General features: G+C 46.7%; 1 protein-coding gene across 1 annotated transcript in view; it reads left to right on the forward strand.

The window, feature by feature from the left end:
* LOC145353070 (interferon-induced GTP-binding protein Mx3-like) overlaps positions 1-22,974 on the forward strand; it is a 39,058-nt gene that overhangs the window by 10,653 nt on the left and 5,431 nt on the right. Inside the window, exons 3-10 of the mRNA XM_080203412.1 lie at positions 216-353; positions 3,577-3,731; positions 7,624-7,762; positions 9,824-10,022; positions 11,989-12,067; positions 16,879-17,001; positions 19,311-19,455; positions 21,266-21,424. Coding sequence (XP_080059538.1) covers positions 216-353; positions 3,577-3,731; positions 7,624-7,762; positions 9,824-10,022; positions 11,989-12,067; positions 16,879-17,001; positions 19,311-19,455; positions 21,266-21,424 — 1,137 coding nt within the window. The remainder of the gene's footprint in view (positions 1-215; positions 354-3,576; positions 3,732-7,623; positions 7,763-9,823; positions 10,023-11,988; positions 12,068-16,878; positions 17,002-19,310; positions 19,456-21,265; positions 21,425-22,974) is intronic.

Consider the following 22,974-nt stretch of genomic DNA (forward strand, 5'->3'; position numbering starts at 1 on the left):
TGGCCTACTCTTGTTTCTATTTTCCTGGAGGTAAATGTAAAATTAAATGGTCGGCATTTCAGTGGGAGCTTTAAAGTTGGGTTTGTATCAATCCTGTCTCAGTGCAGAATGGAGGAGCCGCCTAACTTAGTCACAGGTTTGAAACAACCCCCATGTGTGGTCCTCTTTCTGATTTATTGCAAGCTTGAAGGTCACCACTTCTCTCTCTTTGACAGGCATTGTGACAAGATGTCCTCTCGAACTGAAGCTGAAGAAAAACAAAACGGCAGCAAAATGGAAAGGACAAATCAGTTACAAGAATTACTTGAAAGAACTGTCAGACCCATCTGAGGTGGAGAAAGAAATTGTCAAAGGTTTGCTCCCTCTGCGCAAAACATGGTGTTATCTGCTTACCGCTTTTTGGTTTTGATCGAAATACACAGAAAATAGAAGTTGGAGGAGGCCATTCAGCCCTTCAAGCCTGAGTGTCTGAAGCACTTCAGATCTTTTCATTAATGTGCCTGGGTTTTCTCTTCATCTTCCAATGGCACAGTGGTTGGCACTGCTGCCTCACAGTACAGCGACCTGGGTTTGATTCCCTGCTTGGGTCACTGTCTATGTGGAGTCTGCAAGTTCTCCCTGTGGGCTTCCTCTAGGTGCTCTGGTTTCCTCCCATAGTCCGAAGATGTGCAGGTTAGGTGGATTGGCCACGCTAAATGTGCTGTCTTATGGGGATAGGGTAGGGAGACTCGGCAAGATACTCTGCCGGAGAGTTGGTGCAGACACAATGGACTATCGATTACCCTCCGCCGCCTGACGCTGATCCAGACTCCTGCGCTGACCTCAATGTGGCAACTCAGTTCCATTCTCCTAGTCTTTACCTGCCTCTGCCTTTCCTGCAAACCTCAAAGTGTTTCATGAGGTTGAGGAGGAAGCAGAAGGGGGTGGTGGTGTGCGAGTTTGGGGCAGTCAGGTGGTTTGAATAGAGCTGACACTTTGAATCAGGAGGACACTTCTCTCAAGAGTCAGCTCTATTCAAACCACCTGACTGCCCCAAACTCGCACACCACCACCCCCTTCTGCTTCCTCCTCAACCCCATGAAACACTTTGAGGTTTGCAGGAAAGGCAGAGACAGGTAAAGACTAGGAGAATGGAACTGAGTTGCCACATTGAGGTCAGCACAGGAGTCTGGATCAGTGTCAGGCAGCGAAGGGTAACCGATGGTGACTGGATTGATGATATGGGGGTGGGGGAAGGAATCATTTCATCCCTGTATGCCCCGTGGATTTCTATCCGGAAGTTTGACCACAATTCGGTTACGTTCACCTTAGTGATGGGAAGAGATAGGCGTGAACCTCGGGTCAGCAATTTTAGCTGGGGTAAGGGCGATTATGAGGCTATCAGGAGTGAATTAGGAAGCATGGATTGGATTAGGGGATTACAGGGACTGGGAACATCTGAAATGTGGAATTTTTTCAAGGAGCAGCTACTGCGAGTCCTTGATAGGTATGTCCCTGTCAGGCATGGTGGATTTGGTAGATCTAGGGAACCGTGGTGCACTAAAAGAGTTGAGTCGATGGTTAAAAAGAAAAAGGAGGCTTATGTTCGGATGAGATTGGAGGGCTCAGATAGTGCACTAGAAAGCTTTAGATTGGCTAGGAGGGAGTTGAAGAGTGAGTTGAGAAGGGCTAAAAGAGGACATGAGAAGACTTTGGCTGATAGGATTAAGGAGAATCCTAAGGCGTTCTATAAGTATGTCAAGAACAGAAGGTTGGTCAGGGCAAGATTAGGGCCAGTTACAGACAGCAGGGGGAAGTTGTGTGTGGAACCGGAGGAGATTGGAGAAGTATTGAACCAATATTTCTCTTCGGTGTTCACGCAGGGGGACATGAATATAGCTGAGGAGGACATTGGGTTGCAGGGGTGTAAAATAGACAGTATTACGGTTGATAAAGAGGATGTGCTGGAAATTCTTGAGGGGCTGAAAATAGATAAGTCCCCTGGTCCGGATGGGATCTACCCTAGGATTCTCTGGGAGGCTAGAGAGGTGATTGCAGAGCCTCTGGCTCAGATCTTCAGGTCGTCATTGGTCTCTGGTGTAGTCCCGGAGGATTGGAGGATAGCGAATGTTGTCCCATTGTTTAAGAAGGGGAACAGAGACTTTGCCGGGAATTATAGACCGGTGAGTCTTACTTCTGTTGTGGGCAAGGTTTTAGAAAAAATTATTAGGGATAGGATTTATAGTTATTTGGAGTGTAATGAATTGATTAGAAATAGTCAGCATGGTTTTGTAGCAGGTAGGTCGTGCCTTACTAACCTTATTGAGTTTTTTGAGAAGGTGACCAAAGAGGTGGATGGGGGTAAGGCAGTTGACGTGGTATACATGGATTTTAGTAAGGCGTTCGATAAGGTTCACCATGGTAGGCTTCTGCAGAAAATGCAGATGTATGGGATTGTGGGTAATCTAGGAAGTTGGATCAGGAATTGGCTATCAGATAGGAGACAGAGGGTGGTGGTGGATGGTAAATATTCATCATGGAGTGCAGTTACGAGTGGTGTGCCTCAGGGATCTGTTTTGGGGCCACTGTTGTTTGTAATTTTTATTAATGATCTGGATGAGGGTATAGTTGGGTGGATTAGTAAATTTGCTGATGACACCAAAGTTGGAGGTGTGGTAGATTGTGAGGAAGGGTGTCATAGTCTGCAGGGAGACTTAGATAGGTTGCAGAGCTGGGCCGAGAGGTGGCGGATGGAATTTAATGCGGAGAAGTGTGAGGTAATTCACTTTGGTAGGAGCAACAGATGTGTCGAGTATAGGGCTAACGGGAGGACTTTGAATAGTGTGGATGAACAGAGGGATCTAGGTGTGTGTGTACATAGATCCCTGAAAGTTGGGAATCAAGTAGATAAGGTTGTCAAGAAGGCGTACGGTGTCTTGGCGTTTATTGGTAGGGGGATTGAATTTAGGAGTCGCAGTGTAATGTTGCAACTGTACACTACTCTAGTGCGGCCGCACTTGGAGTACTGTGTGCAGTTCTGGTCCCCGCATTACAAGAAGGATGTGGAGGCGTTGGAGAGGGTGCAGAGGAGGTTTACTAGGATGTTGCCTGGTATGGTGGGGAGGTCCTATGAGGAGAGACTGAGGGATCTAGGGTTGTTTTCGTTGGGAAGAAGGCGGCTAAGAGGGGATCTTATTGAAACATATAAGATGATTAGAGGTTTAGATAGGGTGGATAGTGATAGCCTTTTTCCTCGGATGGAGAAAGCTAGCACGAGGGGGCATGACTTTAAATTAAGGGGGGGTAGCTACAGGACGGATGTCAGGGGTAGGTTCTTTACCCAGCGGGTGGTGAGGGATTGGAATGCCCTGCCTGCTGCAGTTGTAGATGCGTCTAGTTTGGGGGCGTTTAAGAGATCTCTGGATAGGTTTATGGACGAAAAGGGATTGGTATAGGCTAGTGGGTCATTGTTTTTGTAACTGGTCGGCGCAACATCGTGGGCCGAAGGGCCTGTTCTGCGCTGTAATGTTCTATGTTCTATGTTCTATGTTCTATGTTGCACCATGTGATTAATGCCGAGTTTGCTCTGGTTTCCAGCTCAGAACACCATGGCTGGGAAGGACCTGGGAATCAGCTCAGAGCTGATCAGTCTGGAAGTGGAGTCGGACATTTCTCCCGACCTAACGTTAATCGATCTACCGGGAATAGCGAGAGTGGCAGTCGGTAATCAGCCGCAGGACATTGGCGAGCAGGTAACGTAGATGCCAGCAGCAGCAGAGTGGCAAAACAATCACAGCAAACACCTTATCCAGCTGAATACCTGAACATTTTAATTAGGAAACAGTAGTAAATAATGTGTGGGCGTACACATGTGTGTGTGTACGTGTGTGCGCCTGTGTGTGTGTATGTGTGTGTTTGCGCCTGTGTGTGTGTGTACGTGTGTGTTTGCGCCTGTGTGTGTGTACGTGTGTGTTTGCGCCTGTGTGTGTGTACGTGTGTGTTTGCGCCTGTGTGTGTGTACGTGTGTGTTTGCGCCTGTGTGTGTACGTGTGTGTTTGCGCCTGTGTGTGTACGTGTGTGTTTGCGCCTGTGTGTGTGTACGTGTGTGTTTGCGCCTGTGTGTGTGTGTACGTGTGTGTATGCGCCTGTGTGTGTAGGTGCGCGTGTGTGTATGCGCCTGTGTGTGTAGGTGTGCGTGTGTGTATGCGCCTGTGTGTGTAGGTGCGCATGTGTGTATGCGCCTGTGTGTGTAGGTGCGCATGTGTGTATGCGCCTGTGTGTGTAGGTGCGCATGTGTGTATGCGCCTGTGTGTGTAGGTGCGCATGTGTGTATGTGCCTGTGTGTGTAGGTGCGCATGTGTGTATGCGCCTGTGTGTGTAGGTGCGCATGTGTGTATGCGCCTGTGTGTGTATGTGCGCATGTGTGTATGCGCCTGTGTGTATGCGCCTGTGTGTGTATGTGTATGTATGCATGCGTGTATGTGTGCACATGTTGTATGCCTGTGTGTGTGCACGCGTCTATGTGTATACACATCTGTATATGTGTGTGTGTGCTTTTCACATTTAATGTTCCACCTTCTAGATCCTCCTCTCTCATCTCTAACTTTTCCCTCTTGCTTTAGGTTTACCTGTCCATCAACCTCATTATTCCACTTGGCTGTCTCATTCCCATTTCTTTCCCTTACGCATTTATTTTCACTGGTTTGTCTTGTTCACCCGCTCCCTTAAACCCAACCCTTGCTCACTGCTTGGTCAGAGTGGTGCAGTGGTTAGCCCTGCTGCCTCACAGCGCCAGGGACCCAGGCATCTGGCAGCGGGTGACTGTCTGTGTGGAGTTGCACATTCACCCCGTGTCTGCGTGGGTTTCCTCCTGCTTCTTCCCACACTCCAAAGGTGCAGTTTAGGTGGACTGGCAGAGCTAAGTTGCCCCTTCGTGTCTCAAGATCTGTTGGTTAGACGGATTAGTGAGGCAAATGCATAGGGTTATGGTGACAGCGCAGGGGGATGGGCCTGGGTAGAATACTCTGTCGGAGAGTTAGTGCAGACCTGATGGGCTGAGTGGCCTGCTTCTGGACTGTAGGGATTCTATGATATCCAGCCCTTGCTCGCACACTCCTGGTTCTTAACTGAAGATCAAGTTAATATTTGAATTCTACTCTCTCCTCACAGTGGTAGCAGCCACACCTTCAGCACTGTTGGAGGCCCACTCTTCCAGATAAGTCTTTAAACCTAGGCTCCAGCTGATGTCTGAGGGAGACACAGTAGATCCCATTATTTAGAAGACAAGCAGGAATGATCCGCCAGCGTCCTGATGAACATCTTTTCAATAAAATCAAATTATTTGATCTCTATTGCTGAGGAAGATAATACAAGGAACTGGCCCTTTACTTCCTCAAGCGTACGCCACCTTTCAAAGGAGTCAATAATCCAACAACTTCCACCCCTTATTTTACAACCCAGTTGGTGGTGTAATACCGCTGGACTGATAATCCAGAAACTCAGCTATTGTTGCGTATTCGAATCCTGTCGCGGCAGATGGTGAAATTTGAATTCAGTAGAAAATATCTGGAATTAAGAATCTACTGATAACCATGAAGGAATTGCTAATTGTTGGAAGCACCCACCAGGTCCACTAATGTCCTTTAGGGAAGGAAATCTGCCGTCGTTTCCTGGTCTGGCCTACATATGACTCCAGAGCCGCAGCAGTGTAGTTGATTCTTAAACGCCCTCAGGGATGGGCAACAAATGCATAAGAACATAAGAAATAGGAGCAGGAGTAGGCCATCTAGCCCTTCGAGCCTGCCCCGCCATTCAATAAGATCATGGCTGATCTGTCGTGGCTCAGTTCCACTTTCCCGCCCTCTCCCCATAACCCTTAATCCCCTCTCTTATCAAGAACCCATCAACCCGCTTCTTAAAAATATTTAGCGAGGCAGCCTCCACCACTTCAACGGGCAGAGAATTCCAGAGATTCACCACCCTTTGAGTGAAGAAGTTCCTCCTCAACTCCGTTCTAAACCGCCTCCCCTTTATCTTGAGGCTGTGCCCCCTAGTCCTACTGTCTTTTTTGAGCGGGAAGAGTCTCTCCACCTCTATCCTATCCATCCCATTCATCATCTTATACGTCTCAATGAGATCTCCCCTCATTCTTCTAAACTCTAACGAGTACAAGCCTAGTTTATTCAGCCTCTCCTCATAGCTCAATCCCCTCAACTCCGGTATCAGCCTAGTAAACCTCCTCTGCACTCCCTCCAGGGCCAAAATATCCTTGCGCAGGTGCGGCGCCCAAAACTGCACACAGTACTCCAGCTGCGGCCTCACCAATGCCCTATACAGCTGCAGCAAGACCTCCCTACTTTTATATTCAATCCCCCTCGCTACGAAATGCGGGTCCAGTCAGCGACGCCCATGTCCCACGAATGAATAAAAACTATATAACCGAAGCCAATCTTTATACATTTTATAAATACTTACTGACACAGAGTACAAGCAAGCAGCTCCTGAGCCAAGCACCACTGTTTCAGTCTAGGTGTGTTTTCACAGATTGAGAGATGTTTACAGCAGAGGAGACCATTTGGCCCATCATGTCCATGCTGGTGAAGAAAGATCTGACTGTACTAATCTCATTTTCCAGTGCACGGCCCATATCCCTGGAGACTACCGCAGCTCAATTGAATATCTAAATACTTCTTAATTGTTACGAGAGTTTCTTCCAGACTCCCACCACCCTCCTGAGTGAAGTAGTTTCTCCTCAACTCTCCTCTTAGCCGCTTACCTCTTACCTTAAATCTCTGCCCCCTGGTTATTGACCCCTCTGTTAATGGAAATGATTCATCCTATCTATACCCCTCATAATCCTCTAAACCTCTATCAGTTCCATCTCAAGCCTCACTGCTCCAAGGAAAACAGCCCCAGCCTATTCAATTTCTCCTCAGACCTTCCATCCCAGGCAGCATCCTGGTAAATCTCCTCTGCGCCCTCTCCAGTGCATTCCCATCCATTCTATAATGCGGTGACCAAAACGGCACTCAGTACTCTAGCTGTGGCCTCAACAGGGTTTTTTGGGGCAAGTTAATGCTCTCCACCTTCCCAAACCAACAATCACCAATCAATATACAATTGACATCCGTACAGTGCAGAAAGAGGCCATTTGGCCTATTGTGTCTGCACCAACCACAATGCTACCCAGGCTCTATTCCCACAACCCCACATATTTACCCTGCTAATCCCCCGACACTAGGGTAAATTTAGCGTGTCCAATCCACCTGATCCACACATCTTTGGAGTGTGGGAGGAAACCGGAGCATCCTGAGGAAACCCAAGCAGACATGGGGAGAGTGTGCAAACTCCTCGCAGACGGTGACCCGAGCTGGAATTGAACCCGGGCCCCTGATACTGTGAGACAGCAGTGCTAACCACTGTGCCACCGTGCCACCCACGGTACTATGGTCTACGGGGTATAAAGGCCAGCATTCCTTTAGCATTTTTAATCATTTTCTGTGCATAGATTGGCTGTTGCATTGCAACATTTTAAAGTTACTTCATTTGTTGGAAACCATTTTGGAATATCCTGAGGGCACGAAAGGCATTTTTGAAAACCTGAATTTTTCACTAATGAATCAATTTTCTTCCCCATTTCTTCAGATCAAGGAGTTGATCAGTATGTACATTAGGGAAGATAAAACCATTAACCTTGTCGTCATCCCATGTAATGTTGACATCGCCACCACAGAGGCCTTGAAAATGGCTCAGGAAGCAGATCCGTCAGGAGGGAGAACATTAGGTAGGAAGAAAGCTTCTCGTTTCTTTTTGGCGCTTGTAAAAATGCGCAAGCGTGATTGGCTCTGATTATACAAAAACAGCCCACCTTTGCCTAGTGCCTAAAACATGTCATTGAGCGAACTTTGACATTGAGCCCACGTGAGGCGATGCCAGGACAGGTCACCAAGTGCGAGGTGAGAGTTAGGCTTTAAGGAGCGTCTTGAGGGGCACTCGGAAATGCTGTCTGCGGAGGTCTCTCAGCATTACAGGAGATCCCACCCATCCCAGCCACACACTGTTTGCCTCCCCTGCCAAGAGGGAGGCGCTACAGACATATCTGAGCCTGTATGACCAGGTTCAGGAAGACCTTCTTCCCCCATAGATGTTACCCAGCTGAATTCTGACCTTTGACATAAACCCAGGCAGCAGGCATTGTGCAGTATGCATGTATACACTGAAAGACTACTGGCACTAATCGATAGTGACTAATCTTTGTATCTTGGGAGGCTGTAAGCTCACTTTATATTGTAGTTGTTCTTGTGCACTGTACAATGATAATAAAGTTGAATTGAGGGAGGAGGAACAGGGAAATTTAGGAAGGGAATTCTGGAGGCTGGGTGGCGGGGGAGGGGAGTTGGGGATAGTGGAATGTCCCACTGGGGGGAAGAGGCTGAAAATCTGGCCCCAGAAGTTCAGTTTTTTTTAATAAGAAAATCATTTATTTTGATGTGGAGACATTAAAGTTGATGAAGATTTTAATGTTAATTTTCTTTGACAAACAACTGAGCTCAGTCCAACAACATCCACTGCCCGCCACACCTTCCCCTCCCAGCTCCAGACTTTACAAGATGGCTGACGACTCTGCTTCATGGCTGAGAAAATGGCAGCAAGGAACATGCTTCCAGAACCCTAACTGCTCGTACATTGCCCATACATTCAGTCATATTACATTCCTCGGAATATTGCGATTAATATTACTTCAGATTTTACTTCGCTTATAAAGAATACAATGATGAAAATCCAGAGTCTTTTTTCTTTCATGGGATGTGGGTGTCACTGACAAGTCCTGCAATTGTTGCCCACTCCTAATTGCCCTTGAACTGAGTAGCTTGCTCGGTGGCCATTGCAGAGGGCAGTTAAGAGCCAACCACGGTTGCTGTGAGTCATGAGTTGTGTGGAGGCCAAACCAGGTAAGGGGAAGGTTATTAGTTTGTGGGTATTACCCTTGTGTTCCAGAATTTTTTTTATTAATTGAATTTGAATTCCAGCAACTGCCGTGGTGGGATTGGGACCCACGTCCTTGTAGCATTACACCTGGGTCTCTGGATGACTAACCCAGTGAAATTTCCACTGTGCCACTGCCTCTCCTGAAGGGGAGTGGGCCAGAGTGCGTGTTGCAGGCACCATTCTGGGATGTACCAATTTGGGTCTAGTGTTCGTGGGGGTTACCTGCTTTGCAATGGCAACGGAAGGCGCACACATACACCAGGGGTGCAGCTGAGGACATTGCAATGTTTGGTGGCAGACTGGGCTTCCAGAGGGAGAGGGGGTGGGAAGGTTTGACTCCCTCCTTGGAAACAACTTCCTCACCTTCCAGTGGTAACTCCCCTTCGTCGGGAAGCCTATATGTATCAGTGATTTTTTTAACCAAATCGAAGATTCGACCAGAGTTGTGGCTTGGATCTCAACTCTGAAAGTCCATCATGTTAGTGTGGGTTCTTTTTAAAGAGCAATTCAGTCACTCATGTTCCTTCCCCAAACCTCAACAGTCAATATTTTTCCAGAAGATGTGTGACTAGGGGTAATGGTGTTCCCATTTACCTATTGCCCATGTCCTTCTGAGTGTGACTCACATTGTACCTGGCCTAGTAATGTTTTGTTGGAAGCTGGATCTCCAGTGTGAGGAGCATTCCATTTCCCAGCTCTAAAAGAGTGACATGAGTGTGGGGAGAGCTCCAGGGAGTGAGATTATCCCAGATGGCAGCTGTGCAGTGAATACATTTGGACAGAGGAGATGGGCCCAATGATTCTGTGACTCTTTCGTCCATCACCGAAGCCTTATCATTGACGTTTTGTTTACCAGGTATATTGACAAAGCCAGACCTGGTTGACAAGGGGACAGAAGAAAGCATCCTTAAAATCATCAGGAACGAGGTTGTTGCATTGAATAAAGGCTACATGGTTGTGAAATGCCGTGGACAGCAAGACATTAATGAACAACTGACCTTGGCTGAGGCATTGGAAAGGGAGAAAGCTTTCTTCAAACAGAATGAGTTTTTCCGGTAAGGTTAAATATAACATTTGTTATTTTGTTGACTTTGTGTTTCTGTGCCTTAGAATTTTGTGTGTGAATGAAAATGGTAGGGTGTGAAAGTCAGGTTTTAAGGCAGTTTTAACCTGATTAACCCAGTTGGGCCCAATTTTATTTCTCCAGGCCTGATAGAAACCCGGTGAGGTGGATAATTAAATAGGAAAGTAATCCCTGTCCCCCTGATCTGGTGAGTCCTGATGATAACCTGGGGCAGCCATTTTGTAGTCCCGGGAGATTCCAGAAGCTGTATGCCAGTCAGCCATTTTGTTTCTTACATTCAACCTTGGCCTTGTTTAAAATTTACAGTAAGATACTTGTGACATGGAAATTTAGATTCCTGCTGCGTAGTTGACAAAATGCACAAATATCTCTTGACATATTTGTTCAAAGTTCACCAATTTCCCTCACAAATACTTTGTAAAGACTTTTGATGCCTAATAGCCACTGTTGGACAGCGTCAGGCTACACAAAGCCAGTTAATTTCAATCGATAACAAAATAAAGCTGGTCATTTTTATCAGGGACCTCACCTCAATGGTCACTCTTCACATCCAAGGGCTGAGGAGATGAATGTTAAGCGAGCCAGTTCCACAGCATGGGTGGTTCTGAGATGGTCCATCTCTGCTCTTGTGCTGCCTTGTCAATCTGGCCCCCCTCATGGCCCCTTCCTCCAGGTTATCTTGGTGGGATTTCCATCATGCAATACTCATTCTCGGTAATTCTCCTGATGAAGACCGAATGTAAACATTGAGGGCAAGGTTTTGAACATAACAGTGAGAGAGCTTTAGTGCAGTGTTTGTGGTGAATGTAGCCAAAACGCTCCATAATCAATCTCCATAAACCACAATGAATAGCCCTGGTGAAATGCACTTTGCCTGTTTATTCTGGGGGATAATTGAGCAGATGGAAGTCACATAACATTGACATGACTTCAGTCTGTCCTAAGTTTTGACATTTGCATGTTGCTGACACCGTAAAGAACTGCCCTGTAGCCAATTGGGAATTCTGTTCCAGGCAGCGTGGTGGTTAATACTGCTGTCTCCCAGCGCCAGGGACTTAGGTTCAATTCTGGCCTTGGATCACTATCTGTGTGGAGTTTACACACACTCCCCGTGAATGCATGGGTTTCCCCCTGTGTGCTCCAGTTTTCTCCCAGTGTCCAAAGATGTGTGGGTTAGGTTGATTGGCCATATTAAATTGCCCATAGTGTCAGGGGGATTAGCAGAGTAAATACATGGGGTTAAGGAGATTGGGCTTGGGTGGGATTGTTGTTGGTGCAGTCTTTGATGGGCTGAGTGGTCTCCTGCTGCACTGTAGGAATTCTATGATTCTTGAACCGCAGCCACCCATATTCTATGGGTTATCCCACATGCTGTTAGGGAGGGAATGCCAGGATTTTGACCCAGCAACGCTGGATTACAGCACAGAAATGAACCATTTGGCCTAACTGGTGTTTATACACCACAGGAGCCTACTCCCAGTTTACTTCATCATTTTGATCCAGTGTTGCGGGATGTTTGGATTTGGGGGAATTGGGCGTGATAGGGCCTGGGTGGGATTCTCTGAGGGAGAGCTGGGACCCGATGGGCTGAATGGCCTCATCCTGCTCTGTTAGGATTCTAAGATTCTAAAACCAGACTACTTAAAAGGTACAAATCTTAAGCCGTGTGCTTTATACAACCTAGGAATTTCAGAGCCACGATTCTAACTCTGGAGTGAGTGTGGAGTTGACAGGACGGAGTTTCAAACTCACTGACCCTGAGGCAGGACCCAGTTTAACTGCTGCTCCTCGTAAACCCTATTTCCATTGGGGCTCGAGCTCCCAGCAGCCTGATTATTTTTCCTGATGCTGTCCGAGCTCAGGTGATCTTCCTCATCACGGTGAGAACCTCAATGTGATGTCTTTGTTCATTGTGCTTTGTTCATTCTGTAATGCAGAACCCTCTTGGAAGAAAAAGTGGCAACAGTTCAGTGCGTGGCTGCCAGACTGACAACGGAACTTGTCAATCAGATCCGGGTCAGTAACTCTCTTCGCTTTACCGTGTGTTATTAACTACACCTCAGTCACCACCGCTGATGAAGCAGTCTGTGTCCAAAATACATAGAACTTTACTGCACGGAAATGGATCACTGGGCCTAACTGGTGTTTATACACCATGGGCGCCTAGTCCCACATTTCTTCACCAACGTATCAAAATACCATTTTTATTCCTTTGTCCCTCGTGCTTTATAGAATAGAATCCCTACATTTGGTCTATCGAGTCTGCACCAACCATAATCCCAACCAGGCCCTCTTCCCCATAACCCCACATATTTACCTTGCTATCTCCTGACACTAAGGGCATGGCCAATCCACCTATGCCGCACATCTTTGGAGTGTGGGAGGAAACCGGAGCACCCGGGGGAAACCCGCACAGACACAGGAAGAATGTGCTAACTCCGCACAGGCAGTGACCCAAGCCGGGAATCGAACCCAGGTCCCTGTGAGGCAGCAGTGCTAACCGCTGTGCCACCCATGCTGCTTATCCAACTTCCCCTTAAACGTATCCAAGCTATTCACCTCAGCAGCTCCAGGTGATAGCGCGTTCCACTCTCTGATCACTCCCATGAGTAAAGAAGGCTCTCCTGATTTCCCTATTGGATTTGGACTGCAGTTGTTGCTAGCGCTATGCAAGCATAACTCTCGTGTTTCACTCCAATATGTCATTCTGAGTGAGAAAGTAATGGCCTAAACATGCCCATATTTACAAGTATTTTTGTTTGTGGAAGAAAATTCTCAAAAAGGGGAAAATAACAATATTGATTGCCATCTTTTTTTCCCTCTGGAGAAATGACTTTGAAAAAATTAAAAGCAGATTACTATGGATGCTGGAATCTGAAACCAAAAGAGAAGATGCTGGAAAATCTCAGCAGGTCTGGCAACCAAAAGAAAAAAATGCTGGAAAATCTCAGCAGGTCTGGCAACCAAAAGGGAAAATGCTGGAAAACCTCAGCAGATCTGGCAACCCAAAAGAAAAAATGCTGGAAAAATCTCAGCAGGTCTGGCAACCCAAAAGAAAAAAATGCTGGAAAATCTCAGCAGATCTGGCAACCCAAAAGAGAAATTGCTGGAAAATCTCAGCAGGTCTGACAACCTAACAGAAAAAATGTTGGATAATCTCAGCAGATCTGGCAACCCAGAAGAGAAATTGCTGGAAAATCTCAGTAGCTCTGCCAACCAAAAGAGAAAATACTAGGAAATCTCAACAGGTCTGGCAACCAAGACAAAAATGCTGGAAATGTTGGATTTTCCAACATTTTCACCCTGGGTTTCGAAAAAAAAGAATGGAACAGTTGTGCAGATGTTGAGTTCTGTTAAGCAGAGAGTACATCAGCAAAAAAAAAGCTTTAACTGTGTTACCCTGTCATTTGTGGGACTGTAAATAGAGAGCAAACAATTACCATTACAGTATAATGTGAGGAATGAGGTGATTGGATGAATTTATACCATGGATGACAGGAACATATCAGGACCAGGCGGAATCCCAACATTGTATTTTTGTGCATGCGGGGACCAGTTCATGTGTAGAGACTGGTATGGGTGGCCAGCTTGGTTTAGCGGCAGATACAGTGTTGGATGACAAGCTTGTGTTGATAATGCTAGCTTTGAATTACCCGGATAAGTGGAAGCATCTTCTCTATTGAACTAATTTGGTTTATTATTGTCACCTGTATTAATATGCAATCAAAAATATTGTTTTTTGTGTGCTATACAGACAAAGCTATACATAGGAAAGGAAAGGAGAGAGTGGAGAATGTAGTGTTACTGTCATAGCTAAGGCGTAGAGAAAGATCAACTTAATATGATGTAGGTCCATTCAAAAGTCTGATGGCAGCAGGGAACAGCTTCTCTTGCGTCGCTTGGTACATATTCTCAGACTTTTTCCCGATGAAAGAAGGTGGAGGAGAGAATGTCCGGGGTGCGTGGGGTCCTTAATTATGCTGACTGCTTTTTCAAGGCAGCGGGAAGTGTAGACAGAGTCGATGGATGGGAGGCTGGTTTGAGTGATGGACTGGGCTACATTCATGACCTTTTGTAGTGTCTTGCGGTCTTGGGCAGAGCAGGAGTCAAACCAAGCTGTGATATAACAGGAAAGAATGCTTTCTGTGGTGTATCTGTCGAAGTTGGGTGAAAGTTGTAGTGGACAGGCCAAATTTCCTTTGCATCCTGAAAAAGTAGAGGTATTGATGAGCTTTCTTAACTACAGCATCAGTATAGGGGGACCAGACAGGTTGGTACTGATCTGGATTCATAGAAACCTTACCCTATCTAAACCTTTCATAATTTTAAAGACATTTATTGAGTCATTTCTTCAGGAAGAAAAAACCTCAACCTATTCTCTCTCATTTTATGTGATAAAAAGCTTCTTCGGTTTTTTTGCTCTCTCTCTCACCAATCCTCTGTTTGTTAGCTTGTCTCTGTTGCTAGTAGTCTCTCCTCCGAGCTAAAGCCCCTCTTTAGATTGTGATCACACTAATTGATTAATGAGAGAGTGCCACGTTATCTGAAGCACCCTATGATCACAATTTTCTTTATTCATTCATGGGACCTGGGGCATCGCTGGCTGGCCAGCGTTTTTTGCCCATCCCTAGTTGCCCGGGGGCAGTTGAGTGTCAAACCCCCATAGCTGTCACATGTAGGCCAGACCAGGTAAAGATGGCAGATTTTCTTCTCTAAAGAATATTAATAAACCAGATGGGTTTTTCCAACAATGGTTTCATGGTCATCAGTAGATTCTTAATTCCAGACATTTTTTATTGATAACATAAGAACATAAGAACATAAGAAATAGGAGCAGGAGTAGGCCATCTAGCCCTTCGAGCCTGCCCCGCCATTCAATAAGATCATGGCTGATCTGTCGTGGCTCAGTTCCACTTTCCCGCCCTCTCCCCATAACCCTTAATCCCCTCTCTTATCAAGAACCCATCAACCCGCTTCTTAAAAAATTTAAATTTAATCAGATGCTGGGACGGGATTTGAACTCAGGTTCCCAGAACATTAATACAGTTTCTGGATTAGTAGCCTAGAGATAATACCACTAGGCCATCACCTCACCATATGATGTTCAACTGAGGATTGACACAATTGGCTATATAAGATTCCATGACACTATTCGCAGAAGGAAGTTACACGAGTTTCCTGCATAATGAGGAATGTCATTTGCTTTCACCTTAGATCATTGAAATATATAGCCCACGGAAGTGGGCAGCATGATGGCACAGTGGTTAGCACTGCTGCCTCACAGCACCAGGGTTTCATCCCACAGTCCAAAGATGTGCGACTTAGGTGGATTGGCCATGCCAAATTATCCCTTGGTGTCAGGGGGTGTAGCTAAGGTAATGCATGGGGTTGCGGGGATAGGGCCTGGGTGGGATTGTGGTCAGTGCAGACTCGATGGGCTGAATGGCCTCCTTCTGCACTGTAGGATGCTATGATTCTAAAATCGAGTTGGAGGAAGTCTAAGTGCAGAGCGAAATCAAATTGGAATCGCAAAGGGGTTCCATCATCCCCCAGGGCTAAAAGTGTAAGCACTTGTCCGTTTGGTCGAGGGAGGTCAAGAAGGAGGGAGAAGATCAAATATGTTTTCAAAGTAGCACTGAGGGAGAAGCCAGTGCAATATTTCCCTCATTTCAAACTGAGTTTCTGTGCAGGCTTCAAGGGCCGAAGGGTCTGTTCCTGTGCTGTAATTTTCTTTGCTCTTTGTATTTGCCCGCTCCCATGTCAGGAATATGACAGAGTTCTATAGCTCGGGGAGACGACACCACCAGCTGCCCCCCCATTCCCTCCTCCCCCCCCCCCCCACCTGCTGCAGATCCTCCCAAAAAAATTCCAAGTATCAATAGCGAATGAAAACTGTTTCATTCCATGTTTTTTCAGAGAGCTACCCCTCACAATTTTACCACTCTTGTCAATTTTTTTTGGCAGCTGGGAATGTCATATCAGTGGAGGGGAGGAGTGTGGGAAGAGGAGGGGAGAGGCGGAGCTTAATCCTGCCAGAGAGGCTGGCAGAGGACAGCTCAGGGTGCCAGTGCGCATGCGCACCGATCTCCCAGTATATTGGGAGATCCTGTCCCCACCCCGCCTCGCCCCGCCCCACCCCGAACCACCACCACCATCATAGACGTAGCTTTCCTCCCTATGGAAGTGGCTGCCTTCCTACTCTCTCCACCCCAAACATTGCTGACTCCTGATTGCCACCCCAGACCAATACTCCCAGCCCTGATTGCTGGCCCCACCACCAGCTCCACTCCTACCGGCCACCCCGTCTCCTTGGCGCTGCCCACCCCTGCCCCCTGATCACCTTCAATGGCATTCAGTTCCCCCCGGTGAGGCCATCACATCTGGTCACCGTTGGTGGGGACTATCTAAGATCTTCTCCGGTGAGGACTTCCACTGGCCTGGATGACCCGGGCTCACTAGTAATGCTTAAATTCTCTTATAAATATTTAATTCAGCCACGTGCCCCTCCCAAGGCTGCGAACACCAACAAAAATGAGCTGGGAGGATTGCGAGTGGCCCAAAGCGGGACGCAATTCGCGTTTTTAGCTTCCTGCTTAAATTTCCCACCCCGCCATGCGAATCGACCAGGGGTGGAAAATATTCCCACTCCATTTCTTTCCCAAAACAAAGGGAAGTGCAAAGGTTGGGAAGAGACCAAAATGAATTTTTAAAATTAAAATCAGCGGTAAAAGCGATTTCACATTCAGTTGGGGCGGGTGGTGAGTAGGGTGGGGGTGTGGCGGTTTGCTGACAAAGTTTGAATTCTGCATATTTTGTCCTTTTTAAAGAAAACCCTGCCAACAATCGAAAAAGAGGTTCGGTGCAAGATTGCTGAAACCAGTAAAGAACTGGAAATGTTGGGATCAGGTGTGCCGGAGGATGATGATGACAGAGTTCCTTTCCTCATCGATGTAAGTGCAAGAGAGAATTCATTCAGGGCTCTCTCTGTCTCTCTCTGAGAAAAGGTTTCACATTGCGACAAAAGGATTGGGAAAATCTTGGATCGATGGATGTCATCTTGAGTGAGCAATTATTAAGCGTTGTTCAGGGAATTTGCCGCTAGCAGTCAGTGGAATAAATCTCTTTAGCGTTGGGTCGGAGATGCTGGTAATTTTAAGAACAATCATAGAACCCGACAGTGCAGAAAGAGGCCCTTCGGCCCATCGAGTCTGCACCGAACACAATCCCACCCAAGCCCTACCCCCATATCCCAACTTACTATACCCACTAATCCCTCTAACCTACGCATCCCTGGACACTAAGGGGCAATTTCTTAGCATGGCCAATCAACCTAACCCGCACATCTTTTGGACTGTGGGAGGAAACTGGAGGAAACCCACACAGACACGAGGAGAACGTGCAAACTTCACACAGACAGTGACCCGAGCCGGGAATCGAACCCAGGACCCTGGCGCTGTGAAGCAGCAGTGCTAACCACTGTGCTACCGTGACGCCCACATATGTCACACATGTATGGCACAAATGATGTGGAGATGCCAGTGTTAGACTGGAGTGGGCACAGTAAGACGTCTGACAACACAAGGTTAAAGTCCAACAGGTTTATTTGGAATCATGAGCTTTCGGAGCGCTGTTCCTTCATCTGATGATGAAGGCTATTTTTGTTAGTGTTAGCAGCCTCGGGAGGGGCACATGGCTGATTTAAATATTTATAAGATAATTTAAATCTTATTGGTGAGCCCAGGTCGTCCAGGCCAGGCCAGTGAAGTCCTCACCAGAGAAGATCATAGATAGTCCCCACTAACGGCAAACGGATGTGATCACTCACTGGATGAAAGAGCAGCGCTCCAAAAGCTCATGATACCAAATAAACCTGTTGTGAGATTTCTTATTATGGCACAAAGGTAAGTTTTTAGAGTTATAGAGGGAAAATGCTTAATGTGATACAAAATGGCTTCATCTGAAGTGAATTCGATTCTCAGAGCTGCCGTATGTTGAGTTGAACTTGCAGTGTCTGGATTATTTTTCCAGTAACGTAACCATTGCACTGCCATGTAGGTGTACAATTCTTTTTCTTTGTTCTTCTATGAGATGTTGTTGGCAAGGCCAGCATTTGTTGCACATCCCTGAGTGGCACAGTGATAAGCACCGTTGCTTCACTGCGCCAAGGACCCGAGCTCGATTCCTGGCTTGGGTCACTGTCTGTGTCATTCTCCCCGTGTCTGTGTGGGTTTCCTCCAGGTGCTCTGGTTTCCTCCCATAAAGATGTGCAGGTTGGATTGTTTGGCCATGGTACATTGGCTTTTAGTGTCCCAAGATGTGTAGGTTAGAGGGATTAGTGGGGTAAATACATCAGGTTACAGGGATAAAGGCTGGGTAAGATGCTTGTTGGAGAATCGGTGCAGACTCACTGGGCCAAATGACCTCCTTCTGCACTGTAGGTATTCTGTCATCCCTTGAATTGAACTGAGGGCAATTTCTGAGGGCACTTGAGAGTCAACCACATTGTTGCTGGTCTGGAGTCACATGTAAGAGAGACCAGGTAAGGGTGGCAGATTTCCTACCATAAAGGGCATCAGTATACCAGATGGGCTTTTACAACAATTGGTAGCTTTATCACTGAGTTTAGTGATATACTCAAGATTTGTTACTTTATTTCAGATTTCACTGGATGCCTTGATAGGATTTGAATCCTTGACCTGAGGACATTAGTCTGAACCTCTGGATCACTAGTTCAATGATATTACCACAATGCCACCATCTCCCCTTTGAAATACACACCTTAACGCTTGGTGCATGCATTGAAATGCTATCTTCAGAGCTAGGAATCTGCATTTTACTAAGTAGAGACACATCTAACATCAACCTGTTTTTCATTAAGTTTATTTATTGGTGTCACAAGAATGTTTTACATTAACACTGCAATGAAGTTATTGTGAAAATCCTCTAGTCGCCACACTCTGGCTCCTGTTCGATTACACTGAGAGAGAATTTAGCACGGCCAATGCACCTACATGTCTTTCGGACTATGGGAGGAAACCAGAGCACTCGGAGGAAACCCACACAGAATGGGGAGAACGTACAAACTCCAGACCGTGACCCAAGGCGAGAATTGAACCCGGGTCCCTGGCGCTGTGAGGCAGCAGTGCTAACCACTGTGCCACTGTGTGAAGGAGGTGGTGAAGAAGGGAAAGATGCTGGTATGGATTTGTTGGTCAAATTGCAGTTAAAAGACTAACTGAAACTTTCCAATGAATTGCAGAAAATTCGGGCTTACACTGACGACATCTTCAGCTTGACAATTGGAGAATATTCACGGGATTATGAGGATGAGATGAAATTATACACAGTGGTGCGAAAGAGTTTTGGCAAGTGGCATGACCTTCTTGATGCAGATCAAACAGAGTGTAAGTATTCTACCTTGTCACTGATAGAGGCCTCCGTTAACATTGCGATTGGGCATTAAGCTACACCACGTGCATGAATGTCTTTACCAGCGAACTTGCACTGATACTGCATCTTTTGATTTCTTCAGAAACTCTCATAAGAACTAGGAGCAGGAGTAGGCCATCTGGCCCCTCGAGCCTGCTCTGCCATTCAATAAGATCATGGCTGATATTTCCGTGGACTCAGCTCCACTTACCACCCGCTCACCATAACCCTCAATCCCTTTACTGATCAAAAATTTATCTATCCTCGCTTTAAAAACATTCAAAGAGGTAGCCTCAACTGCTTCACTAGGCAGGGAATTCCACAGATTCACAACCCTTTGTGTGAAGAAGTTCCTCATCAACTCAGTCCTAAATCTGCTCCCCCTTATTTTGAGGCCATACCCCCTAGTTCTAGTTTCACCCACCAGTGGAAATAACTTCCCTGCTTCTGTCTTATCTATTCTCTTCATAATCTTATACGTTCCTATAACATCTCCCCTCATTCTTCTGAATTCCATTGAGTATAGCCCCGGTCTACTCAGTCTCTCCCCATTAGCCAACCTTCCCAACCCTGAGTTCTCCCTCAGTATAACTCAGTAACAGACTCCTAACTGGTCTGTTACAAGTGTAACACACCAGTGAGTTACAGTCTAGGTGCAGTCACTGTTATTATGTAGGAAAGCACAGCAGCCAATTTATGCGCAGGAAGTTCCTATAGTTAGCAGTGATTGACCAAATTTGATGTTGGCCTGACCTGACCACTATGGACCAGGACATCTGAAGAACCTTCTTCTTCATGTGGGATCTTTGACTTCCACTTGAGTCAGCAATCAGCGCCTTGGCATAGAGTTATATCTGACAGTGCGGCACTCCCTCAGCACTGCACTGGCGAGTCAGCAAAGGTGATATTCTCCTCCCAGAGCAGTTGAGTTTGAACCCACCACTCCCTGAGTCATACACCAGAGCGCCGGCACTAGACAAAGCCAGAAATACTCTGACATTTTATGCATAGTGCTTCCTTGCCACCCCCCAACACCCTCCACCCCCTCAATGAGAAACATTGGGTGGGATTTTTTTGGCCCACAAAGGCCAGAAGTTCCCACCTGAGGTCAGTGGACTTTTGCACGGTCCAGCTACATTTTCTGACCCGCCCGCTATGATTCCCCTGGCGGGTGGGACGGGAACGTTCCACCCATTGTTTCTGGAACTCCACACCCCCCCACCCCCACCCTCGAACTTCCAGTTATCTCTACAGATTTTAAAACCTGTCTGAATCCATCTCTTCAACCAAGGTTTCAATTAACATTTCTAAACCTTCTAGACTCAACCCCCCTCTGTTTCCATTCATGAAGGATTTTGGAATTATCTTTATGTTCAAGGACGTGAGTTTAGAACCAGCTAGGCTGTTGATGAATCTGAAAATATTAGGCCTCTATTTGTTTGGCTGGGATATTTTACCCCCCCCCCCGTCCCCCAACACCCTGCTGTGTGTTTCCCCCTGGTGGGGGGAGGTGGATGCGCCAAGCCATTTAAATCTCCATTCAACTGGGTGGGATGCCAATATCGCACAAGGTGGAAGGGGCTGTAAAATCCTGGAATCCAGAGTTACCTTTCCCAAGAGGAGGCTGGGAGGCACGCATTTCCATCGGGGCAAAGATCAGTAAATAGAAACTGGTAGCTGATTCGATGAGCTGGTTAAATAAAGAAGGTCTTTAAATAAATCTCGGGACTTTGAAATGTGGGCCTGGCAATGAGTGTGTTTTTTTTTTGTTTGGCGTTGTTGCAGTTAAGGACATAATGAGTGACAAAGTGTCAGAGTATACAGAGAAGTCCCGTGGGAGAGAGTTACCAGGATTCACCAATTACAGAATTTTTGAGTCGCTCGCCAAGAATCAGATCATGAAAATGGAGGCTCCCTCTCTGTGTATGCTGAAAGTGGTAGCAGGTACGGTACGGTAATGTGTACGATCCAAGCTTCCATCTATAACACGACAGATACTACACTGTGAAGGAAGGGATTTGCATTTATATGGTGCAGTTACCTCAGGACATCCCAGAGCATTTCGCAATGCATGCAGTACATCTTTTCAATAAAGTTTATTTATTAGTCACAGGTAAGGCTTACATTAATGCTACAATGAAGCTACTGTGAAATTCTGGTACCTGTTTGGATCAATGCACCCTAACCAGCACGTCATTCAGTCGGTGGGAGGAAACCAGACCACCTGGAGGAAACCCATGCAGACACAGGGAGAACGTGCAAACTCCGTACACACAGCCGGGAATTGAATCCGGGTCCTTGGTGCTGTGAGGCAGCAGTGCTAATCACTGTGCCATCGTGCCTTGCAGCCATTGTTATAAAGTACAGAAAGTCCTCATGTAACGTCAGCTCCCTTTACATTCCTTCTCTTTAACTTTGTTCACATAACATCAATATATCCGTTTAATGATAGTTTCGCTTTCACCCCATTTGCTGCAAACCTCCTTTTCTGTGGCCTGTCAGCTCACACGAATTTTCCCGCAATGCTTTCACCCTTGCCCTCAGCCCCTCTTCCGGCCTTGCCGATCCCCGGCCTTGCCAACCCTTACCCTCCCCACCTTCCCTGTGTCCTTACCCGAGTCCTCTTCGCTCCTAAGACAGGATTTTGTGACCTCGCTCATCCCAAAACCGTAAAGTCCAGCCTGATGTCAACGGGCCTCGCCATTGCCCACTCCACTGTGATTTCCACGGTGGGCGAGGTGGTAAAATTCTGGCACTAGACTCCACACTAAGTCCTGGCCTCCATCTGATGGCAGACAGTGGTCAGTGCCGGGAGCTAGTAACTGCACTGACCAACCTCTGCCACTAGAGTGCAGCCAGATCAGTCGGAAAGTCCTGTGCCCTGTGTAAAAATAATTTGATTTTCGTTTCGTGTTATATTTGGTGAAATATTTTAACTTACAAGTTATTAAATGCTAGGAATGCACAGTGTTGCATGTGTGTGGCACAGTATTTTAACCTGCCCATTTTTGCCCTGGGTGAGAAATGTCCGTAGGGACCTAACTCCAACTTTAACATTGATTCCTATGGGAGACCAAGATTCACTTAAAGCTGTTTCACTTAAAGTCAAAATTATCAGACATGCAACCACAACTTTTAAGCGACGACTTGCTCATAACCGTGGGGAACATGACACCCAGTTGCACAGGGCAAGGTCCCCATAAACAGTGTTGGTGTAATAGAACATCATAGAATCCCTACAGTGCAGAAGGAGGCCATTCAGCCCATTGAGCCTGCACTGACCAGGCTCTATCCCCATAGTCCCATGCATTTGCCCTGCTAATCCCCCCTGACACTAAGGGACAATTGAGCATGGCCAATCCACCCAACCAGCACATTTTTCAAATTGAGGGAGGAAACCAGAGCACCCGGAGGAAACCCACGCAGACACGGGGAGAATGTGCAGCCTCTGTACAGACAGTGACCCGAGACCGTCTGCAAGATGTGCTGGTTAG

Source organism: Carcharhinus amblyrhynchos, chromosome 15 (assembly GCF_965287045.1).
Source record: "Carcharhinus amblyrhynchos chromosome 15, sCarAmb.v2.hapA, whole genome shotgun sequence".
NCBI classification, from domain to species: Eukaryota; Metazoa; Chordata; class Chondrichthyes; order Carcharhiniformes; family Carcharhinidae; genus Carcharhinus; species Carcharhinus amblyrhynchos.